The 24,326-nt window shown below is 38.8% G+C and overlaps 1 protein-coding gene across 1 annotated transcript in view; it reads right to left on the bottom strand.

Moving 5' to 3' along the window:
- Positions 1-831: 831 nt before the first annotated feature.
- The window catches only part of LOC142139822 (uncharacterized), a 30,885-nt gene continuing 7,390 nt past the window's right edge, over positions 832-24,326 (bottom strand). The window contains exons 10-18 of the mRNA XM_075197690.1: positions 10,095-10,629; positions 8,895-9,103; positions 8,670-8,730; positions 8,492-8,587; positions 7,887-8,051; positions 6,475-6,600; positions 2,882-3,102; positions 2,583-2,617; positions 832-1,258 (exon numbers count right to left, since the gene is read on the bottom strand). Of these exons, the coding sequence (XP_075053791.1) occupies positions 1,116-1,258; positions 2,583-2,617; positions 2,882-3,102; positions 6,475-6,600; positions 7,887-8,051; positions 8,492-8,587; positions 8,670-8,730; positions 8,895-9,103; positions 10,095-10,629 (1,591 nt within the window). The 3' untranslated portion in view covers positions 832-1,115. The remainder of the gene's footprint in view (positions 1,259-2,582; positions 2,618-2,881; positions 3,103-6,474; positions 6,601-7,886; positions 8,052-8,491; positions 8,588-8,669; positions 8,731-8,894; positions 9,104-10,094; positions 10,630-24,326) is intronic.

The raw sequence follows: 24,326 nt of genomic DNA on the forward strand, positions 1-24,326 counted from the left end.
CCTCTTCATTATAGTCTGTGTATGAGCAACAGGCACCTTAGGGCTGCATGCAGCCTCCATTTCCTTCATGATTTATTATCAGATTTGTTTGTTATAGCTTGTAACACTTGTTTAAGATACCTGCTCATATGTTATTACTGATGGATCCTTTTTTTAATTAAATGGATTGTTTTATATTATTACTGAGATTAAGGATAATTTGTTGCCCTTTTTTAGTTTACAGGGCTGCCCATGCAACCCCTGAAGTGTATCAGGTTTCTCATCACTGCTATAGTCTATCTTACCCCTACCTGCTACTCCCCCTGGGCACTACCACCCCAATCTTCACTCTGAGTCTCACTAGATCCTTTTATTACAGCATTGCACTCTACCACCGGACTGTCAGCTCTCGCAAACAGGACTCTCTATACATTATGTCTTGTGTCTTCATCTTCTTTGTCAGCCTAATTTGTACTTACTCTATTTTTAGTATTATTTTGTTTTCATATATTATTTGATTTTATATATTATTTGTTTTTATGTATGATTTGATATACACATTGTCTGCCACTGCAGAGTTCAGTGAAGCCTTACGAATAAATGATGATTATGATACCGAATTTACTGGGAAAATAGGTGTCTGTAAAACCCAAGTAGCAAATAGAAAGTAATTACCAGGAAAACAGTAAACAAAACTAACACAAAAGCGTTTCCATGCTGCTCTCTGAGCAGTGCGGCATTAGGCATATGCCTACTTTGCCTATATAATATGTACAGTTCTGATAGACAGGCCTCACTTTATTAACTGACTATAAACTGTATACGAAAGCCAGACCAAACAGGTTTGCTGTTAACTAACACTTTATTATGGGAAAGGAAAAGAAGTAAATATATATATATATATATAGTTACAATACAGAATGTACTTAATAAGATTAAGCTTTAACAAATAAAAAAGCCCATTCGCAAGAAACAAAGACACACACGTGTAGAACACAGTATTATTATAGACACGGAAACAGATCACTGCAATTAAGTTGATTTCAGAGAGTACAGCCCAGAATGATCATGCTCAGCACAGTAGAAGATAGTGAAGTTGACTATTGTTACTGTAGCCTGATCGTGATGTCCTGGGCTTAACAGTTATATCCATGATGTCCGTGCTGTCCGTGCTGTCCATGCTGTCCATGCTTCCCCTTGGAAAGACTGCTGGAGCTGAATCCTCCTGTGTGGTGATGTTGGCCACTTGAACTATGTCCAGAGCTGCTGCTGACCACAGCTGAAATTGAACAAGCATATTTTAAAATAAAATTGGTCAGTGATAATACACAATATCTACATGAAAATGGTTGGATCAAAATAACGGTGTATTTTAAGTATCAATGTTGTCCAGTTTCTAATTCAGCAAAAAAACATTGTGATAGGGAGTAGGGAGGGGAGTCTAGTGTGGGCTAGTATTTTCCTCGAAAGCCCTGCTAACCATCTGGCTTTTAGAGTGTGAGAAAGGCTTGTGTGCTGGCATCTGTTCGCTCCTGGATCAAGGTATCAATAGATCTAATACTCTAGTAGTCAAAGGATCTAATCATTTTAGTGTCAGGCGAGATCAAGTCAGGACCTTGCCTACCCTTCTATTGGGACATCCACCACACAGGGAAATCCCATTACCATTACCCATCATTCATCTCTGCTGAATGCGGAAGTATTGTACACTTTATTGTTCAGCAAAATTAGTTCACTTGGAACAGGGACTTTGGTTCCTGTCCCCTGTCACTCTTGGTCTGACACTAACAACCCGTGGGTGACAGCTGCCATTGCCACCGACAGCTTAGAGACAGAAAAACCCTCCAGCCCAATGTAAATGTGCTGTGGCTGGTCGGTTTACAGGTTAAATGTTAATTACATAAAGTCTGACTCATTTGCATATTGTCTCTGGCAAATACCTTCAAAATCCTCCTCATTGTCTCAGTGAGAATTCTACTATTCATTTATAAGACTTTTGAAGGGAACATGAAGAACCTCTGTACCAACGTATGGGACTTCTCTGTATATATATATATATATATATATATATATATATATATATATATATATATATGTGTGTGAATAACCTGAATCTGCAGGTTATTATATGTATAACTCTGTCAATATTTTTTTTGATAGATAGATAGATAGATACATGAGGTAAAATAAAAAAAAATATTGACAGTTGTTATACATATAATAATCTGCAGATTCAGTGTATGCCAGTAAATATTGTTTCCAAAACAAAATAATAGTTTGTAATAGTTGTCAGTTTATAAACTCTAAAAGAATAGCACACATATTGTTGCTATAATATCACATTTGCTGATGATTCCCATTCTATTTAGGGTTTGCGATTTGAATGTAGTGACTATCAGCCTGTATTATAATGAAAGCTTTCTCTTACTTTGTTAGCTTTTCCTACTATAATGTGTTAATTAATAGAACACTTTTACAACAAAAAATTAAAAAGAGATCCTGTGTTTAGCTGCCACACATTTGAAAATGGGATCGTTGCGCTTTACAGTCTTGGAAATGATTGTTGTTGTTGTTGTTGTGAAACATAAATTTTATGTACTTACAGATGCTAACAGATCCATGTCCCTCTCCAACCAGCCTAAAATTAAAACAAGTTGTTAATTAACATGTTTGAACAAATTCTAACTCAGCAAGCAAACACCATGGTAACAAAAAAGGCATCAGACACAAGAATATATAGTTAAATAAAGTTAAATAGTAAAATACTTTTTTCATTTTTACTTGGTGCTTATTTATTATATTATGAGATTGTATACATATGCTTGTATCTTTCTTCTACGTCATTTAAAAAAAATAAATTATACTTAAGTTGTTAATTGTAATTAATAATGCACACACTCACCTGCCCTCTTCTCCTTCCAGCAGTTTCCTGTAGGTGGCGATCTCAATATCCAGAGCAAGCTTAACATTCATCAGTTCCTGGTATTCTCGTAGTTGGCGAGCCATGTCCTGCTTGGCCTTCTGTAGAGCAGCCTCCAGCTCAGCCAGTTTATTCTTGGCATCCTTGACGGCTGCCTCTCCACGCTCCTCAGCCTGTGCTATGGCAGCTTCCAGCTTAGCTCGCTAGGTAACACAGAAGGACATATAGAAAGTATCTCATTATTTGTCATCCAGTTACAAATGTTTAAAACCCTAAAATGGGAAATCAAAAATATAATTACATTGTTTTTCAAATGTTACATTGTATTGCTCCTATGTAATATTCGTCGAGTATCCGTTACCCTTTTATATTTACAATTCACTCTCATCATACATAACTTTCACAATGATAGCTAAAAGCAGCCAAATAAGAACATAAACTACATGAATTAAATATCATAAAACTACAAGTCTATATACAAAAAAGCATAACATGGAGGAGATCACCAATGGAAATGATCAGACATGATAGAAGACAGGTGTGAGATGTGAGTCATCAGGTTCCAGTCATCCTTGCAAGGCTCATATACATTTAATGACAACTAATATCTCATTCATGAAATAGATTAGTGTAGCAGAATAATTTGGTAGCCAAGAGATAAATCTCCATTTTCTTTCTTAAAAGCTATTCCATACCTCCTTAAGATAAGAGCATCAATAATTATAAGGGAGTTTGGAGCCTTAGCTTCAGTGGGATCTTTAATAAGAACTAACATGGAAAAGCAGAAGTAAAACCAGCAGGACATGTGCAGATTGCCAGCACCCGCAACAGAAAACATCAAACAAACTGTACCAGAATTGCATCTATAATTTAAGCTTACAATAGGATATTGCTGCTGCATCAACCAGTCAAAGGGGTCTATTTACTAATCTGCGAAAAATCTTGGGAAAAAAATGCTGTTTTCTCCAGATTTTTGACTCATCGCACTGCAGTCCCCATAGACTTCCTTGGGGACTGCGAAGTGCCGAAAATTTACCAAATGCATATCCAGCCTTAAAAGACTAACATCATCTTGAGATAGCAGTAGCTCTCTTCATCCAGCGACGGGTCCCATCGCAATACCTTCGCTGCGCATGTGCAGTAGCCAATGAGGTCAGATGTCCCATTCGTCAGCAGTGTTAGGCTGCCGGTGATGGCGGTTTTAGTTAGTTTAGATGGGAGAGGGGGTTCACCAGGGTTTCCCAATGAACCCTGGTTTGATAGATTTAAGCTGCAGGATATTTTGTATGCAGTGATACAAAGGAAATCTTATTGCTGCCCACCGAGCACCAGAGTTCAATAGACCACAAACTCCAGCTGTCATTTTTCTACTGCAGATTAAAATATAAAAGTTGAGATGTGACTAATTGTGCAGGTAAAACAGATCATTGCAGCTGGTAGGCTATTTAACAAGTCTGAATCTACACTGCAAATAACTGCACTTTTGTTATTCCTGATTGTGATTGAGCTCATAGCCAAGTCTGAAGCTCCCTCTGCAGGACTGAGAATTACATAGTACTGTATGTTATAACAATGCTGTGATTATAAAAGTCTTACACCATATTACTCTTATTTTACAATTGTTTAAGCTGTTTCTCTATAGGGATTGTCGTTTAATGACTATTTAGCAAGACAAATGCCTGAATAACAAAACTAAACAACATAAAGTGTATTGTCAAATATTTGTTGAAAAATATTTAAATTACTACTACAATAGTAGACAAGCATATAGTAAAAATGACAAAATGATGATATAAATATACAGAAAGGCATTAAAGAATGTGAAGTCAGAAAAAAGTGGTGTAAAAATGGAGCCAGGGGCATAACTGTAGCCAAGTGGCTGCTATGGGACATGCTGGGCACAATGGACACTGACATTCAGTTGCCTAAATCGAGCGAAATATTGACACTTTGTGCACTCATGTATATAATCCTAGGGAACACTTTTAGGCTGTGTTTTCCTGCATAAAGCAGGCAGCATAAGTGGTAATATCCTGACATAAGGGCACTGCTATGTGAAAGCTGCCATCAGTGTCAGTAACAGAGTTCAGAGCTGCAGAACAACACATATCAGATTAGGGTTCCCTAGGTTATAGTATATCATTATAGGCTAATAAACGTAGCAGCGCAAAGCACACCAATGCCATTAGTCTGCACACTGGTGTGCGCTTCTCCTCACAGTGGTGTATGTGGAGGACGAGGGGCAGGGGCCCTTTATAACAATTATAGTATTCCCCTGAGCCAGCATATTTGAAAATTCCTAAACTATAGGCTCAAATTACAAAAGGTTTTTCTCCAGTTTGTATTTAGTCCATTTCTAGAAATAACTCTTAATATCTATCTATCTATCTATCTATCTATCTATCTATCTATCTATCTATCTATTTTTATATTTATACATTTTTAATTTTTTACATTATTTTAAATATTAAAATAAATTAGTTTAAACAATTTACAATAAAAATTAGGGTATGTGCCAATATATGTGCCCATGTAGCAAACAAGCAGATTTGCGCATAGAGAAGGTATGCTGCACCTCTGGATTTTTCTGTCCTTATAAATGTCATCATTGATACTTAAAACAGCTTTTCTCAGATCTAGAAAAGTGATCATAATCAGTCAGACGATTGTCCGCATTTCATACTAAGGTTTCACAGGAATTGTCAGGTGAATCACAGGCATATGCATGACAAGGTAAATCAATGCCACATTGTGAGCAATGTCAGATCATCATCTTTAACAAGTTCTCCCACGCCTCACCTAGCATCTCAACCCATTCCACCTTTCCCTGTTCTTTTGTTCATGATCGCACATAAGATTGAGACTTTACAATACTTTTCATATATGCTGCTTCAGCTTTATTGTACTATGAAAAACTAAAACAAGAGTTTTATTTATATATTTTTACTTGTTAATGCTTGTAAGAAATTCTGCAACACAGTGTCGCATGAGTAAAACATCTATAGTACCATAAAAATAAAGTTAAAGTAAAGTACTTAATTGCTGTTGTTCGATGATAAACTCACACCCACATAAATGCTCATCAAATGACTTCTACAGCAATTACTGTAAGGAACACTACTACACAAGATAGAAAGGAGAGAAATGTCATACAAACAGGACACCATGTTCCCCTACAGTCACTGTGAGGATTCCCAAATGATGGGAAATGTTAGAGATGACTACTATCATTGACTAAAAGCACTATGTATTACATACATATTATGCGTACATAATACATGTTAACTATGTAATTCATATTATGCATTACATAGTTAACAAAGAAACACAAGTATACATTATGGGATTGAAAGCCAGTGTTAGACGTAGGTAAGGGCCCTTATAAAACATTATAATGCTTAGATTCCTTCTAAAATGTTTTAATTCCATCTACTTCAAAACTGGTTATGCCTGGATGTGAAAGAATTGAAGAATGAATACAATGGGTGCATTGACCCTTATCAAACACACCCAAAGACCTCAGATTTGTTGTGAACTCAAATATAATGTTTATAAATAATTTGCATTCAAGTTACCTGTGCCTTCACATTCTCTATTTCACTCTTCAGTCTTTGGATTAAACGGGTAAGCTCAGTAATTTCATGCTTAGTGTTTCGCAGATCATCACAATGCCTTCCAGCTGTCATACGCAGTTCTTCATACTAAGCAGAAAAGATAAGTTAATGCAAACTGAGATGTAGGGCTACATTGTTCTTTCAATGGCTCTTTGCCATAAGACAATACTGCTGTATCCTGAGTAGTGCTGCATCTTTCATAGGTCTAAGGAGCCACTTGACTATTAAAGGGGCATAAGGAAGAAAATATAACATTAATGTCCTTATTTTCTTTTGTATCTTTTGTTGTGCCATGGTCATTTTTTACTCAACTGTATATAGTACATGAATTTGATTAATTCAGCATAAACATGCAGCATACATGATTATAAAGTCAATAGACCCTATGAACATTCTCCAGCTGCGGAGCAATGTACAAAATCAGGTCCAGCAATTTCTATGTTATGGTAAATATTTTGTCCACTCTATATATCAATATGTGTTCTAATGTAGTCAAATCTAAGTTTTTAATTTAATTATCATATAACCTCATGTCACCAGAGGAATTTCAGGCCCTGGTACAGAAACTTCTTGGGGATCCATCCATAGTCGACACAGTGGGCAGGCCACACCAGGATGGTAACTCCTCCAACTACACAGGCAGGCCAGGGACCCGGTACTTTGTATCTCCTTACCCCCTCTTGGTGCCCCTCAATGTCACAACATTGAGCCAACTTACAATTTAATGAATCAGCCTTTTCTACACGCAGTCTTATGCTGGACAGAAAGACGGGTGCTTCCCAAACATGTTATCTGATCCTATCAGTTCAGTAGCTACCACTGCCTGTGCCAGTTACAGGGACAGATACCAAGCTAACAACCAGGGAAACCATGAACACAGTCTTCGATGATTCAGTTGTTGTCAAGTCAGCTTATTGGATTGCTGCTGCAACTTATCTAATCAGCCGCCCCCAACGCCCCCTACTAGATAGTGGTAGGGAGTGTTAAATCTGCAAACTTTGCTCTTGTTGAATTTCCTCTTTAGCTCATTTATGTGTACAGCGCTACGGACCCTTTGCATGATTGCTCTGAATCCTTCCCTACACACAATTTACACTTCCACTATAACGTGGAATGCCATTGAATTTGGTGGTAGTACGTCAATATAATCCACCCATAATACTTTAATGCAGCTAATTGCAAAATGTATGTATAATTAATTTATATAGCAAATCTAACTGGGAGCAGTAATATGGACAGATTAACTTGTGGTTATAAAAAGCAATACTTTTAGTTTGCTAAATCATAAAACATGCATTGTGGATTATAAGGGATTTACCTGGGCTGCACCAATAATTCAGACATGAGTAATAAAGTTTATATGTCAGACTCACCCTTGATTGGTACATGGCCTCAGCCTCAGCTCTGCTCCTATTAGCAACCTCTTCATATTGAGCTTTAACATCAGCTATGATACTGTCCATGTCCAAATCTCGGCTGTTATCCATGGACACAATGACGGAGATATCTGAGATTTGAGCCTGGAGTTGAGCAAGTTCCTGAAGGAAAATATTGTCTGTTAATTATGTATCTTTTGTACAGTAGTTTTTATTTATACCACCAACATATTATTCAGCCTTGTACAGAGAGTGTTTATTTCATTCACAACTGCCTCCATGAAGCTTACAGCCTAATTTCCTGATCACTAGGGCCAATTTAGTTAAAAACCTATGCTTAGAAAATACAAATTCTACACAGATAGCACCTTGGTCGGATTGAAACCCAGGGCTCTAGTGCAGTGAGACAGCAATGTTATCCATTGTTCCTCCATGCTGTTCACTTAAAAGTACTTGGATAGTGGTTTTAAGTCTAGCAAAAAAAATATGGTGCAAGATAAGAAAAGTCAGTTATTGGACTCCCATAATGCAATAGGTGCAGAGCCTTATTGGATATATGGTTCTGCAACAGCAGAAGTGCAGACAGGTTGTGAAATATTTACCGCATCAAACAGGGCGCGCAGGAAGTTAATCTCATCAGTCAAGGAGTCCACTTTAGTTTGCAGTTCAGCTTTGTTGATGAAAGCAGCATCAACATCCTTTAAGGAAAATGAGATTATTTGTTGATGTGGTTAATGTTCATTATTACAGTGTAATCTTTTAATTATGTTTAATACATACTCTCTTAAGTCCAACAAACTCGTTCTCGGCAGCTGTGCGTCTGTTGATCTCTTCTTCATATCTGTTGGGTTACACATACAATCAATTGTCTGTACAACAGCAATGTATTTTACGCTCTGCAAAGCATGCACAGTATGTGACATAGGACATAGGACTCCATTCAACATTTGAAGCTGGAAAATTGCAGCTTCACATTTGAATTTGATGTCACCCTAATTTTCTTACTTCTTTTTGAACTCCTCTACTGCATCCTCCATGTTCCTTCTTTCTGCTTCAAGTTGAACTCTCTCACCCCCCAGACTCTCCAGCTGTTTCCTGAGGTTACCGATGAATGCCTCAAAGAGAGGTTCGATATGACTTTTGGCAGGTTTTTTCTCTTGCAACAAAGACCACTTTGTCTCCAGCATCTTATTCTGCTGCTCTAAAAATCTCACCTACAATAGATAGAAAAGTGAATGAATAAATGTTGTGATAATGCATTTGTATTCCATACTCAGCATCAACCAACAAAGGGAATTATGTGAATAAAACATTCCATTAAGTTCTGTTTGGGATTGGACAGAATAAGTCCTCTTGTGAGCTGCAGAGACTATGTGCATATAAACAGACCAGTTCGGTTTGTGGGTATTTGTTACATTGGGGGCAGTACATAAAGAGGGGAATTTTTTAAATCCGAGGATCCCATTTTAAAAGTTGTTGTCCACCATTGGTGCTAATGCAGTAATGCAATTGGGGGTCCTGGTTGGGAACCCCCAGTAACCTGCAGCCAAGAGCTGGCTCACATTACAGCTTTAGGGGGTGTCTGCCGTATGCCAGAAATGTCTCTAATCAGAATCCTGACTCTCTGGCTACTTAATTATCACAAATGAGAAAATCTCATAAAACAAATATAAAATGTACTTTCCATATATCCTGTCTGTATTTTTTTAATTATGCTATGAATTCTGAAAGCAATAAGATTGAGATTAATAAACAACAGATATAAAACCTGCTGTTGCTTTATGCCATGTTGTTTCCTGATCCTTCACGTATACATCAGACATTATGTCCCTGTGACTAGCATGAAGCCACAATAGGAGCTGTTATATCTGTTGCAAGTATCAAATTATTGAACTATAATAAACCTTTTAGCTTCACATAATTTATTTTTCTCTAGAAACAATGTGAAATAAATTTCCCAGACCTCATTTAATATTTACAATTGCCCCCATATTCATTATATTTGGTATTAGATAACATTAGAGAGTGGTGCAGGTAATATATGGTGTTAGAGAGCAGTATAACACGACCAAGGATATAACAGAGCAGTACTGTAACCAGGTATACCTGACTAGTATTTGGTGTTGCTGATCTTTACAGTTGTCTATATGGTTTGGAGTGGTACAACCTTCATAATGGCCAGATGGAATGTAATGTTTGACTTACCTTGTCTATGAAGGAGGCAAACTTGTTATTCAGGCCTTTAATCTGATCTTTTTCATCAGTTCTGACTCTCTGGATATTTGGGTCAATCTCCAAACTGAGAGGGGCCAGGAGACTTTGGTTCACGGTAACTGGGGTGATACCTGCAGAACAAAATGATCCTCCAAATCCATAGCCTGCTGAACTCAATCCGTGTCCAATTCCAGACAAACTGTATCCATGTCCGCTCTTCATTCCAGCTGACACCTTATGTCCGCCCGACACAACGCTAAAGACACTTTTGCTGCTAAAAGAAGGATGCACTTTGTGGCCAATGGATACCTTCTTACTACTGATAGAGCTAATGGAACTGTGTTTGCTTACAGGTGGTGAGCAAGCTGAGGATGAACTGTAGCTCTTGTATCCATGGCTGCCATGTCCAGATTGGTAAGACATCTTTGAGGAATCGGATGAGATCTGTGGTATTTGGACTGAAAACAGAACAAGCTTCGAATGAGTCCCTCTGAACACACTACAGAAAGTTGCCCTTTTTATACACCTACAGCAGTGGGATTGGTTACTTTTATGTGCACTAAGACCCTGTAATTGCATCTTGTGAGCTTCTATTTTGGCATTTTTACATTCCCATCATCCTAATCTAACGAAATTTAATAGAACAGTTAAATAAAATACAAAGTAGCAACACACCTAGGATATTAGAAGAGATGAAAAGGACTTAAGACTGATGACTTCTCAGTAATCGAGCACCATTCATCTAAGGCACATTTACACGTATGATGCTCAAATGATTAAATTGGGGTCAGCTTGTAAAGCATTCTTTATGGAACTGTAGTCCTCACTTTGTCATACAAAGTCACATAAACCCCGACTTACTCCAGGTTAATAAGAATCTCTTAATTTTATATCTTCATAAAATGTCTAGTAAGAGAAAAAGGGTATTAATGTCAATTTAATTAGACACTGTAGCTTAAGGAACAAGTTCCCTGCACTTAATTATTATGTTATTTTTAATGGTAATTGTTGTTTTTGTATTTTATTATCGTTAATTCTTTTTTCGTTATCACTGTCTCGTAAATGCATAAGACAATATTTTTCTTGGGGTTAATATTATTTTCATATGTATTTGTTTTCTGCAAATGTCAAGGATGATTTTCAAATGACAAAAGCATTTCTTAAAATAAAATGTATTTCTAACATGTCACACACATCCCTAGGCAAATGTCATGATTGTATGTGTTTCATATTATGGAGCCCAAAAGTGTGTATCTGTGTCATGTAAAGTATGTTACAGATTCTGAGCAAAGATGGACAATCTAGGAACCAGGAGCGTTTTATTATTATTATTATTATTAGTAATAGTAGTAGTAATAATATCCCTCCTATAACTATTATTATTTTTCTTTATGTATAAAGCACCAACATATTACACAGTCATGTATATTAAGGGGATTATGATACAAATGATATAAATACATAGTATGCCTGCCTACATGAGCTTACAATCTAAGAAGTGGGAAACAATTAATATATAAGGTAATAACTATTGTTGCTACTGATGGGGGAAGTGTGTCTGGCTACTGTAATTATCAGTCACCAATATTAAACCTGCCATTGGCGATTAGCATTTTTTGTGAAGGTGCCAATATTGTGATATTATTGGAATATGAAGAGACCATGGAAGGTTGAAAGGTTTTCTTTGGCATTATGCTCACTGCTGGACATAGAACCAGGACACCTGTTTCCCATCTTAACACCTGTTGGCACCTATGAGGCTGTGCAGATCACCAGAGGAGGAACACAGTTGACAATGACATTAACAGTTGAATTCATTAGCTCCTGCAGCTGATCTAGGATGGTGTTCCAGTGGATCTTCAAAAAACCCTGTCCTAGGTTTGGTGACACTTCTCTGTAATTTACTGCTGCCTTCATAAATTTTTAACTGTTTTATATTTGTGAGAAGATGATTATGTGAGATAGGGCACAGAGCCTTGAGCCAACAAATACTGCTTTTACTAACAGTGACTTAAGGTGAAAGCACATATTGATATAAATCAGTTTGCGTTTTCCTGCAGTCAATTTATGAGTACAGCAGTAGTTGACCTCTGTACCTGCTCTGTTCCTTTACACCAGCTCACACTGAGCTCACCAGGACAGGGGCTCACAATTAGACTGCCTAGTAATTGAGCCTGGATAGGAGTCCCAAAAACAACTTCTATTTAGCCTTATCTGGCCTGATGCTGAGTTGAATGCATTTGTGCCTACACAGAAACAAGCAATTACGAGTGGCCCTTAGTGTCATGAATCTTAAGAACTGTGCATATCAGCATACATTCCTAATTACGCGTGAATTCGCAAAGCATGATGATATACTACTAAGTATATCATCACGCTATGGAGATGCGAGTTATCATCATCATCTGGTATGCTGTGCTGCAGTGTCCCCTGAGCGGCGGTGATTGTTATACCAATACATGAAGCAGTTGATGGTTCCATCTCTCCAGCAACGTCATTCTGAGAGGCTGCGCCAGTGATCCAAAGACTTCGTCTGGTGTGGTGAGTGCACTCAGTTCACATAGACCATTTGTTTAGAGAGGGGAAAATCCCCCCTGACATTTTAAAGATTGTAATATGGTTAATCATCTCCAGGAGCCCCTGGTAGGGTTATTTTGAGGGAAAATAGAGTTCCCTCTCCACCATTTTGTGTACTGACCGCCTACACTCACAGGTGTGGGGGCATTGAACTGTACTTACTCTCTATATACAATCATCACTTTTTCCTGATACAAGTTCATATGGTCTTTTGGCTCAGGAGCTGGCGCAGACTCTTTTGTTATTACTAATACACTATTATGGTGCACTGCAGTGTATAACTTCTACTGTATTTAATGCTGACTTTCTGTACTACACACTGCATAAAGACCAACCAACTATAGATTTTCCTCCTTTTCACAAAACTACATTTGTACCATCAGTACTATTGTACTTCTCTACTCTATACCTGATGATTAGTACAGCACATTATTACCCTACTGATTGATTATTATGTATATAGACCTCTTTCACAACTGCTTCAGGACCTGGGGGCCATTGCCTGGGGTCTATATTACTATCTCCTGAACGGCGCCTGAAATGTAACAGCTAGGTAGAGGAACTCTTAATCTATTGTCTGTAGTTCATTTCCTGTCAACATGGATAAAGGGCCATGCAGTAACTGCTGTGATCATGCTGGAAATATTTCCCAGCCAATTGGCTACCAATACTGCTAGTGATGTACCTGGGTGCCTCAGTCCTCTCTCTCTGCTTCGGATTAAGACTGTCAGTGTCTGGGTGAAGCCACCTCTCTCCAACAAGAACTGCAAGTAATAACCTCTTCTCAAAAGAGGGTCATGGATAAAGTTGAAGAGGTGCAGGCCGACCTTTCACTGATTCACCACGAACTGCAAAAGATGCGCAGTTCGGTTGGGGAGGCCAAACAGAATATCTACCCTTGAGGACACCATGGCTCCTAGTAGGTAAGAACTGTCTAGCCTGACGGCACAGATCAGTAAATTCAGAGTTAAAATGACAGTCTTGGAGGGTAGATTGTGGAGAAACAATCTCTGGTTTGTTGGCCTTATGGAGAAGGCTGAAGGTTCACCTCTGTTCTGAGTCTTTTCTTGAGAAATGGCTTATTCAGGAATTCAGTAGAGAGGCTTTCCCCTCACTTTGCCATGGAAAGTGCTTCCCCCCCAGGCTGATGTCCCTTCACACACTTGCATAGCTAAGTTACTGTTCAAAGATCGTGATGCTATTCTTTGAGTGACCAGACAGCAAGGACCTTGTGATTTCATTGTTCTCCGATTTCGCTGTAGAGGTACTGAAAGGTCATTCCCAGTTTAGACAAATTAACAGAAAGCTGCGTGAGCTTCTGTACACAATGATGTTTCCATCTAGGCTGCGAGTGGTGGATTTCTTTTCCACTCCACAAGAGGTGGTGAACTGGATAGAAAGGAGACATCCGGATAGGCCTCTTGAGGCCTAACTACTATTGTGTTTATCTGACTATGCTTTCTGTTGTTCTCATTAATGACCACTTCATTATCTCAATGATTTCAGATAATAATATAATATCTGGCTAACTAGTTGTAGCAGCATTGAGACTTCATATATAAGTGACAGGCTCTGCTACAGACATTAGGATTTTGTAGTCCCTCGCCCCCCTTCGCCCGCTCTCTTATTCACTCTCTTAGACTGGTATTAATTTATAGGGTTAGTTTTGATGGTTAGTTTAGTATTGAGTGGGATAGGGTGTAAATTGTGGATAGTTTTGTTGTTTTAGGTAAAGATATACAGAAGTGGAAGTTGCTCAATCAATTTATAGGTTGGTAGCAGGCGCTTGAAAGAGTGGTGTTTATCCAAATAGGAACAAATACAGAGAAAAAAAATCCCCCAGCACACTGTTATAACCAGCAAAAGAGTTGCTATTTCAATTTCTACATAAAAAGGCAGAAATCTCAGTCTGCTATTAGGGTACCCCAAAAAGCCTCCAATGGTAATACAGCACCAGTATCATGCATTCGCAAATGTGTGAAATTGAGATTTTTGCATTTTTTATGTAGAAATAGAAATAGCATCTCTTTTGTTGGGTAAAGGTATGATTAATTTAAAAGTGAAGATTCATATTGCCACATATCTCTTATTACCAAGGATGTAAAGATTTATCCATTATTCTCAATGGGGTTATTTCTGAAGTTGTTTACCCAGACATGTCAAGGTTTATGCCAGGCAGATCCGCTATTACCAATGTCAGACATCTTTATATGCACATTCAGATGACCCAGACGGTAGATGAAAGGAGAACAGTGATGTCCTTGGATGCTGCCAAGGTTTATGACTCTGTCAAATGGGTCTTTCTTTGATAAGTATTGGTCCATTTTGGTATGGGAGAGGGTTTTATCCATTGGGTGAAGATTCTTTACTCTGCACCAGCTGCCAAATTTGTGTTAATGACTATATAACTGCCCCATTTAGTCTGGGCACAAGAAGCCGTCAAGGCTGCCCATCTATCGCCTGCACTTTTTGTCCTAGCCATAGGGCTACTTGCCTGTCTCATACATCCTCATTCGGATATTATAGAATATCTTAAATTATGTGACATTCTTGGAAAAATCTATCCCTCATGGTGACTGGGATCATTAACGTGATTAAAATGGTAATACAACCCAAATATATCTACATTTTGGGAGAGTTGGCAATATGTAAAATATACACACACAGTGTGGAAAAAAAAACCTTATTTAAAAGAATAACTCCCCCACACATCCTCGTTCTCCACTTTATTGCTCACCTACATCCTGGAACCTCTTCTTGTTTCCTGTTTGGAAAGCCATTGTTATGTTTTTTAAAAAACCCTGTGTATGGCGATAACATGTTCTGTGAGCAGCCATGTTGCAACTGGCAGGCTGGTCGACCTGTCAGCTTTTAATTAATACAGAATGACTTCACTCTGATAAGTCAAAGCATAGGAAACCCTCTCTATATTTGTTAGTAGTGGTGAGACCACAAAGATTGTACATTTGCAGATTTTGGTGCATCTTACAGTTACAATTCCTTACACTTGGAGAGAGGAAACTGGAGAGATGGAACTGGGGGAAGGGGGAGCCAGGCGGAATAAAGTAAGGCATGTTCATGTAATCCTACCTAAATTGGCAGAAGCAGATACACCTGTCAGGAAACATATCTCTTGTGGGTGCTGGAGGGATGGTGCAATGAGATACTATCAGGATGATGACGAGCAGCAGTTTTCCAGCTGATGATCATGTAGCAATTTTTTCCAACTCTACATTAGCTTCTTGGTGAGGAAAGAGATTGGAGACTATAATGTAAAGGCATTTTTGATGAATCACCTATAATAATTTTAAAATACAATAAATGTTAAATAGGTTTCATTATAGAAGAGGAACATTTCCTGCACCTGGGCACACTGTGAATACCAGTAAATCCTGCCTGTCTCAGCTCCAATACCTGTTACAGTGGGACAGGTATTTGAGGCCCCAGAGTCTAAGCCAGAGTGTCTAGACTCTTTTCTAGAGTGTCTGGCCCCAGACTCTACACCAGAGCATCCAGTCATTGCCTCCAGTTCCGAGGTTCCAGCTACTGACTCCAGGGCTGAGGTTCCAGTCGCTGCTTCCTGTTCCAAGGTTCCAGTCGTTCTTTCTTGTTCCTAGGTTCATGTTGTTGCCTCCAGTCCCGAGGATCCAGTCCCTGCCTCTAGGCCAGAGATTCCAACTACTGTCCTGGCCTTCGGACCTGAGGACAAACTTGTTGCCCTGTCTGAGATCTCTGAGATGCTACCAGAGGCCTCTTAGGCAACTGCAATGTCAGAGGCTCACAAGACATCTGCAACCCCTGATTTTGAGTTCTCAGAGCCCCCATTAATTTGATTATATGTGGACTCATTTTTAAATCAGTCACAATTAGTCAATTAGATTGTGGGAGTTAGTGTACAATTTTCCCTACATAAACCAAGACCTTTAATCCAGGTCTAGGATGGATCAGCCCAGAGCCTTAGTTCACTCGAGTACTCTGAGCTCTGAGTGGTCCCACCATCTGCTCATATCATAATCTGTCACTGCGCATGAATCTCACATTTAAACACTCAGGGCCTGCAAAACTCATATCCCATCACTCAGTGTGTCCCACTCACTCTATCATTCTTGGCTCTCATGCAGATGCCACAACATTAAAATTACTGACAAGGAGTCGGATATAATAGGTGGCAAGTGAACAGTCAGTTCTTAAAGCTGATGTGTTGGAAGCAGGAAAAATGGGGATCAAGGATCTAAGCATCTTTGACAAGGGTCAAATTATGACATCTAGACGACTGGGTCAGAGCATCTCCAAAACAGCAGGTCTTGTGCGATGTTTCCGGTAGGCAGTGGCTAGTACCTACCAAAAGTGGTCCATGGAAGGACAATCTGTGAACCGACAACAGGGTAATTGGTGTGCCCAAGGCTCATTAATGCGTGTGGGGAATGAAGGCTAGCCCATCTGGTTTAATCTCACAGAAGAACTACTGTAGCACCTACCTAAATATTATTGCAGACCAAGTACATCTCTTTGTGGCAACGGCATTCTCTGACCTCTTTCAGCAGGATAATGTGCTCTGCCAAACTGCAAAAATTGTTCAGGAATGGTTTGAGGAACATGAAAAGAGTTCAAGGTGTTGATTTGTCCTCTGTGGGATGTGCTGGAAAAGCAAGTAAGAGCCATGGAGGCTCCACATTGCAACCTACAGGACTTAAAGGATCTGCTGCTAACATCTTGGTGCCAAACACCACAGGACATCTTCAGAGGTTTTATGTAGTCCATGCTACGACGGGTCAGAGCTGTTTAGGCAGCATGAGGGGGGCCTACACAATATTAGGTAGCTTGTTTCATTGTTGTGGTATATATATATATATATATATATATATATATATATATATATATATATATATATGTATATATATATATATATATATATATAGAGATATATATATATCTATATCTATACATATCTATATATCTATAATATAAATGTCTAGTGGCGTGTGTAAGTCTGTCTGTGTGTGTGTGGAAAAAATAAAACCAAGCTGCAGCGCCACCTGCTGGGCGGAGTTATACACTGACCTACTAAATTCTTAGTGTGTGTGGAAAAAAAAATTCAGAAAGGGCTGAAATTTGGTATGCTAAGATGTTTTTAATTTGTTAATTTAATTTTTTAATTGTTAAAAGTGTTTATAAAGATTTTAAAAAAATATATATATATTTCTTGAAGGAGAAGTGACAGTTGGGAGTGGTTGGTGGTTGCGGGGGTGACAGTGGGGACTGGTTGGTGGGTGAGTCCTGGGCTATGGCCCAAATGCATGACAAGAACCTTTTTAACACCTCAAGTAGCTTGATTTGACTAAAATGCATGAGTATCATGCACGGGTTAACTTGTATATATATATATATATATATAGATATATATATTTACACACATACATATAAATAAATATATATATATATATAGATATAGATAGATAGATAGATAGATAGATAGATATACTCACACTAAATGGACAAAGGTATTTGGCCACACCTCTTAATTATTGAATTGAGGTGTTTCAATTAGACCCGTTGCCAGAGGTGTATAAAATCAAGCACCTAGCCATGCAGTTTTCATTTGCAAACATTTGTGATACAAAATAGGTTGTTCTGAAGAGCTCAGTGACCTCAAGTGTGGTACTGTGATAGGATGCCACCTTTGCAATAAGACGCTTCGTGAAATTCCGTCCCTGATGGATATTCCACGGTCAACTGTAAGTGATATTATTAGAAAGTGGAAGCGTTTAGGAACAACATCAACTCAATCACAAAGCGGAAGACCACATAAAATTACAGAGCGGAGTCAACGACTGCTATGGCACATGGTGCATAAAAATTGCCAACGCTCTGCTGATTCCTTAGCTGCAGAGTTATAAACTTTCACTGGCATTAATGTAAGCACAAAAACTGTGTGGCGGGAGCTTAAAGGAATGGGTTTCCATGGCCAAGCAGCTGCATGCAAGCCTCACATCTTCAAGACCAATGTCAAGTGTCGGATGGAGTGGTGTAAAGCACATCTACACTGGACTGTGGAGCAGTGGAAATGTGTTCTGTGGAGTGATGAATCACACTTCTCTGTTTGGCAGTCAGATGGGTGGGTCTGGGTTTTGGCGGATGCCAGGATTACATTACTTGCCTTACTGCATTATACCAACTGTGAAGTTTGGTGGAGGAGGGATAATGGTATTGCGCTGTTTTTCAGAGTAAGAAGCTGAAAATTTTGGACAAAGTTGGTAATGTCATCCTAGACAAGAATTAGGTAAAATGATTCATGCAAGTCATTGCCTCCAAGACAGAGTAAGAAGTTTAGGTGCAGGAGTGGAAAAATGCATTTATTTCAATAGGAAATGACAATGGACATGTAGGAAGCTGAAAATTGTGGACAATGTTGGTAATGTTATCCTAGATACGAATTATGTAAAATGATTCATATAAGTCATTGCTTCCAAGAGAGAGTAAGAAGTTTAGGTGCCGGAGTGGAAAAATGCATTGAATCAATGGGAAATGAAAAAATGAACTGTTTTGCTAGTTTTCTCCTGTTGAGAAAGAGGTGGGAAGCTGAAAATTGTGGACAATGTTGGAAATGTTATCTCCAGTGAAAGGCCATCTTAATGCTTCAGCATACCAAGTCATTTTGGACAATGCTATGCTTCCAACTTAGTGGCAACAGATTGTGGAAGGCCCTTTTCTATTCCAATATGACTGTGCCCCAGTGCACAAAGCAAGCACTACAAAGACATTGTTTGATGAATTCGGTGTGAACGAACTTGACTGGCCCGCACAGAGTTCTGACCTCAACCCAATCAAACACCTTTGGGATGAACTGGTACGGAGATTGCGAGCAAGGCCTTCTCATCTAATATCAGTGTCTGACCTCATAAATGCTCTACAGAATTAATGGCCACAAATTCCCACAGAAACATTCTAACATCTTGTGAAAAGCCTTCCAATTACAGTGGAAGCTGTTATCGTTGCAAAAGGGGTAACATCTTCATATTAAAGCATATGAATACAATGTCATTACAGTCCCTGTTTGTGTAATGGTCAAGTGTCCGAATACTTTTGTCCATATAGTGTATATATATTAGAGATGAGCGGTTCGGATTGGCTGAAATCCGAAAAGATCTGATGTTGGGCATACGAGTGAAAACAAGTCGTGACTTGGTTTCGAGCGCCAAAATCGGAACTCAAAATGAGGCACAGCATAATTTACAGAAATTATTTTTACAAAACGTGTGATATATATATAACCTCCTTCCTACACGCTGTCTGTTCTAAAATGGCACTTGAGGAAATTAGGGAGGATTTTATATATATATATATATATATATATATATATATATGTATTCCTCTCTAGTTTCCTCAAGTGACATTTTAGAACAGACAGCGTGTAGGGAGGAGGTTAGGTGCAGGAAATAGCATCCAGGGTGACAGAGGGACATGGAGACCAATACAGTCGTATCAGTATTGTAAAGCAGTTCTGTAGAGATTAGTCAGCGAGAAAAGTTTGCTCATCAATTGCTTTTAATTTCAATCTTTACTGGACTTTACATGGACTAGTGGCTACTGGTTGTTGTTAATGCATTGCAAATACAATAGAACTAGACAGTATATACAGACTGAATTAGATATCATTCTGAACTAAGTAGTATATTTATTTAGTGTAGGAAAATTGTGCTTCTTTTGTCCCACTATTAGCAGCAGATTCCAAAAAACAGATAGATTTATTTATTTTAAAATGTAAAGTTTTGCTACTGAATATAATCTTGTGTGGGGCAGTGACAACTGAAACTTTAAAAAAAATAAAAAATGGGTGTTTGCGTTTGAGATTCAGCAGCACTAGCACATCCCAAATAAAGGCTATTTATTATTATATTCTAATCTTTTCTATTTTTTAATACTTGACAATTTTAAAATGATTATTCAGTGAAATCTATATTTAAAAAAAGGGTGTTTGTGTGAGGGTCAGCACACTACTGCACACCCAAAAAAACGCTATATATTCTAATGTTTTCTACTTTTCTATACTTGTCAATTTTGAAAGGGTCGTTCTCTGAAATCTATAGTTTAAAAAGGGTGTATGTGTGTGAAGGTTTTTTTCTGGGTAGTTTCGACATTCAGTGACCGTAGAACATTGTAAAACATTGCAGCGACTGCACAAAATATGTCATCTGCCATGCCACCAACTGAAGCAAGCCCATTAGATAAATAAAACAACAACCAAATTTAGTGTAAGGTGCAATGGAAAATTTCAGAGTGAAAATCATGGACAGTGAAATAGCAGTAACAATCAGATGTCATTAGATGTCATAAGCAGATATTTAGACAGGATACACAATTGTAAAGAGCTACCTAATTTGGTGTCACTATATAAATAAATGAAGATGCTGAGAGATGAAGGTGGCCTACACTCATACTAAAAATTTCAAAGACTACGGTCACAATACATTCTGAATGTTACATGGCATCCATAATAGGTAGTGAAGCTACAGTAGCAGACAGAGGTCATTGGATGTACAGATGTATGAATGAATAGTTAGACATTTTTAAAAGTGAATAGATGAAGGTGGTCTGCACCCATGCTACAAAAATTCTAAGATTACGCACACAATACTTCACCAGAGCATTCATTGACATCCAAGAGCAGGACTTTCCTACCCTACCTTGTTTTATATATATGCTCAGTGCCGTAATGCTGCCCTTCTGACTCAGACCAGGCGACGCATACATATTTATGGGGAGGGCTGAAAAATCATTCACCCATCCAACCCCGGGGTGAAGGGGACTGCCCAAGACTTGCAGCAGAGGCAGTCCCCAAGAAGGGCAGTACTTGCTCTGACGCCAGGGCATCCGGGGACGCCGCACACTGCTGCTGTTTCCATGCTACTAACAGTCAGCAAGGGCACGTGGCTATAATTAAATTATTGCTACCTCCTGAGTGGACGTGGGGGGACGTTCTCTTGGCCCCATTTCTCCTATCCCCATGCTATGGGTTTCTGCTCATAAGCTTTTACTACGTTAAGTCCTGGGGGCATCCGAGTAACTATGATTGCATCCAACTCTACATGAAAGGCGACTTCTATAAGTAAAGACCTCTCCTGCTAGTTCTAAAAGCTTATGGCCATTACTAGTAAGCCGTAAGATTGTAAAAGGATTATATCCTGGGACTAGTGGTGTAATGCCAATTTGACCTTACACTGGTTTTTCAATTAGTTGTTAACTGACTCACATTGCTCTCTCTGCCACCATTTTTGTTTAAATAAAAACTGACCAAATTTACATTGGTGTCCGTGTGGTAATTTATTTATTCAATTATAGTAATAGTAAGTCTGAACATGCGAAGGAGGTTTAAGTGCAATGAAAGGGAGATATCAACACTATGCAGTTTATTATTTTTTTAATTGAATCAGAGAAAGCAAATGCAATGATGCCAAAGTTACAAAATCCTTCATTAAGACAGCTAACTGCAGACTTTGGCCAACACTGGTGAAAATTGGAGCAGTTGTGAAGAGATCATTATAAAATAGACTGGAAATGACTGGAAATTAATGTTAAGTCGCTTAATAGTAATATAGGAGCTAAAACAGTCCAAAACGACATTATTTTACCTATTTTTCACAATTTTTAATTAAATACAGATCCATAACCTTTCGCGATCTTTTGGCAAAACAGGTTCCAAAACTGAAACATGAGGGCCAGCACACATCTCTATATATATTGTGGCATAAAGGGCAGTTTGCCACAGACTGTTAAGGGAGAGACATTATTTCTCTGAGAGTCTGCAGGCTCATGCTGCAGACAGGGTTAGTTCTCCACACTTCTCTACACACAGAGCACAGGATCACAGGTGGAGCACATGAGTGTGATTGATTTCTAGTTTAGGTAGTTAGAGCTGGAGGAGAAAACATAAATAGCTTGGATTGTGTTGTGAGTAGGGCGACCGACGCTGAATTAGTTGGCCGATAACTAGTGAGTTGTTTAGCTAGAAGCAGGGTCACTGAAAATTGTAAATAATTTTGTTTGTTTGATTGATGGAACTACAAGACTTGCTGACTGTACCACACTGACAACCCTGAATAAAGTGCAACAAAGTGGTGCAGCAAACCTGTGTAAGCATCATCTGTTTGGTGTGCTTGTCACAAAATGATGTCAATGTGGGATTCTCATAAGATAGCCAGATCTTGCTGTTCACCCAGCTAACAAATCCAGTCAATCCAGCCAACAAATCCCGGGTGGTAAGTGGTGCAAAATCTGGTTACTAAAAATATATTTACTGCAAATGTGGAAAAAGTATAGATGATGCAAACATTATTGAAAAAGTAAAGGTATAAAGCAATTTGATGGTTGCAAGTGCTTCAAAATCTGGTTATCACAAATATACTTGCTGCAAATGTGGAAAATGTATAGGTGATCTGTATAAGTGATGCAAACTTTATTCACAAAGCAAAGGTATAAAACTGTTTGAAGGTTGCGAGTCTGTTTTACAGGTGACACAAAACCTTTTCGCAAGTAAAACTGTTAATTTATGCTAAGGGAAGCAACATTTTGCTTTCCCAGAAACTGATATGGAGGATATTCTGGTGAACTTTGGTGAATATGGCCACTACACAGCCGGAGCAGGAAGGGGCTTTGATGAATGTGGCCGATACATAGCATGCACAGCAGGCCCAAATGCTGTGAGTCACAGAAGCCCATGTAGAAAAAATTAAGCTTTTGCATAAAGAACTGGCTCAAGTGAGGCAAGTAGGTGATGTGTCTGGGGCGTTGCAGAAAATGTTCTCCGATGATGTGGATGTGTATCTCTTGGCCTTTGAGAGGTCCATCAGAAGGCTTAAATGGCAGCCAGAAGTCTGGGCAGAAAAACTGACACCATATTTGAGCATTGAAGCTCAGCGGGCTTATGTTGATTTGTCTGACAAACAAACATCTTGGGAATTAGCAAGTACAAGCTAAAATATTGACCCGGAAGAGAGTAACGAGTTCAGGGAGAGCTCAGTGCTTCAATGATTCATCATCATCACCATTTATTTATATAGCACCACTAATTCTGCAACGTTGTACGGAGAACTCATTTACATCAGTCCCTGCCCCATTGGGGCTTACAGTCTAAATTCCTTAACACACACAGACACACACACACACAGACAGACAAAGAGACAGAGAGACAGAGAATAGGGTCAATTTTTTTAGCAGCCAATCAACCTACCAGTATGTTTTTGGAGTGTGGGAGGAAACTGGAGCATCCAGAGGAAACCCACACAAACACATGATTGGCATTTTCTTAACGGTAAAGCAGTTTGTTCACAACTGGCAGAGATCTCCAAAGTGGTTGCAGCCAGGTACCAATTCATCTGACTGTATGGTGGAGATTCTAGCAATTGATCATTATGCCCACTGGCTTGACTGGAGCTTACAGAGGTCATAAACAAAGGTGCAAAACAGTGGAACAGGCAGAAGTCAGAAAATCAGGAGAACAACAGGCCCAATTCACAGCAGTACTGACAGTGACCAGAAGCAGCAAACAATTGAGGAACTGCAAAGAGCAATGTTTAGGGTGGGTATTTAAGGCAGTGGAACTGGTGCAGGTAATGATCACTGCTACTGGGAATCTGGATGACATAGTCA

The sequence above is a fragment of the Mixophyes fleayi genome, chromosome 2, assembly GCF_038048845.1.
Source record: "Mixophyes fleayi isolate aMixFle1 chromosome 2, aMixFle1.hap1, whole genome shotgun sequence".
Lineage (NCBI taxonomy): Eukaryota > Metazoa > Chordata > Amphibia > Anura > Limnodynastidae > Mixophyes > Mixophyes fleayi.